The sequence below is a fragment of the Dendrobium catenatum genome, unplaced genomic scaffold (genome assembly GCF_001605985.2).
Source record: "Dendrobium catenatum unplaced genomic scaffold, ASM160598v2 original_scaffold_239704, whole genome shotgun sequence".
Taxonomy (NCBI): domain Eukaryota; kingdom Viridiplantae; phylum Streptophyta; class Magnoliopsida; order Asparagales; family Orchidaceae; genus Dendrobium; species Dendrobium catenatum.
Genome location: NW_021558111.1, coordinates 150 through 1144, shown reverse-complemented (window position 1 = coordinate 1144; position 995 = coordinate 150). Strand labels below are relative to the sequence as shown.

General features: G+C 34.3%; 1 protein-coding gene across 1 annotated transcript; it reads left to right on the top strand.

The window, feature by feature from the left end:
- Positions 1-6: 6 nt before the first annotated feature.
- Positions 7-731, top strand: LOC114578971 (S-linalool synthase-like; the record flags this gene model as incomplete). Its single annotated transcript, XM_028692610.1, has 2 exons — positions 7-246; positions 333-731. Coding segments are annotated over exons 1-2 (607 nt in total), but the record flags the coding sequence as incomplete, so codon positions are not given.
- Positions 732-995: the final 264 nt, after the last annotated feature.

Below are 995 nucleotides of genomic sequence, written 5' to 3'. Positions count from 1 at the left end.
TTGCCATGGTGCCTAATCCAGATGATCCGACTTGCCCGATGTTCCCAAAGTATTTGGAATGGGTTCTATGCAACCAAAATGATCTTGGTTTTTGGTTTGACGAGCAACATGAACTTCAGCTTGATCATCATGAGCTTATAAATTATAAGCATCAATGGAGCGGCGAAGATCTTTTGGCCACTCTTGTTTGCTTAATTGCTCTGAAGACTTGGGAGATCACTGGTTTCTCGTACAAAATAAACAAAGGTACAAGATCTATGTATTAGTAATATTTTCTATTTATTTAGACATATTAATTAATTTATTTATTATAATTATGTGTATGTACATAGGAATAAAATTTCTTCAAGACAACTTGGAGAATGAATTGATGAATATGAGAAAGAGCATAGAGGGTGGTGATGAAGATGGGCTTGCTCTTCTTCATAGGTGGTTTTTGATGGTTGAACTTGCGAGGGCAAAAGGCTTGAAAGTCTTTCCTGATCAACAGATCACTAATGAAATTTTTCATGAATTTAAATTGAAAGGAACAAAGCTTAAAAGAGAAGAGAATGATGAGATAATTACAGAGGAGAGGGTTGTGATGAGAGAGATCGCATTTGAAAACTCCAACTCATCCCTACTCTTTCAATCACCGTCGACAGCCGCTTGTACTTACAATGAATTAAACCGGAGACCAAAAGTTACAAACTTAACCTTCAGCACTTGCTTACCATTGCCGAACGTCGTGGGTACATCATTTCAAATGTATGAGCTTAATCCTTACAAAGAGAGAAGTTAGTTTAATAATTTTAGAAACTCATTTTAATTGAAATATGTGGCCAAAATTTTCTCCTCAATTATCCCAATGTTTGGAAGATGAAGTTAAGTATAATGGCTTTTTTTTTTATTGGACGAGTATTAATTATTTGTTGCAATAATTGAGGTCATTATCTTTATCACTATTAACTTTATTTGAACTATCTGTGGGTTGTTTCAAGGAATATATCATTTTT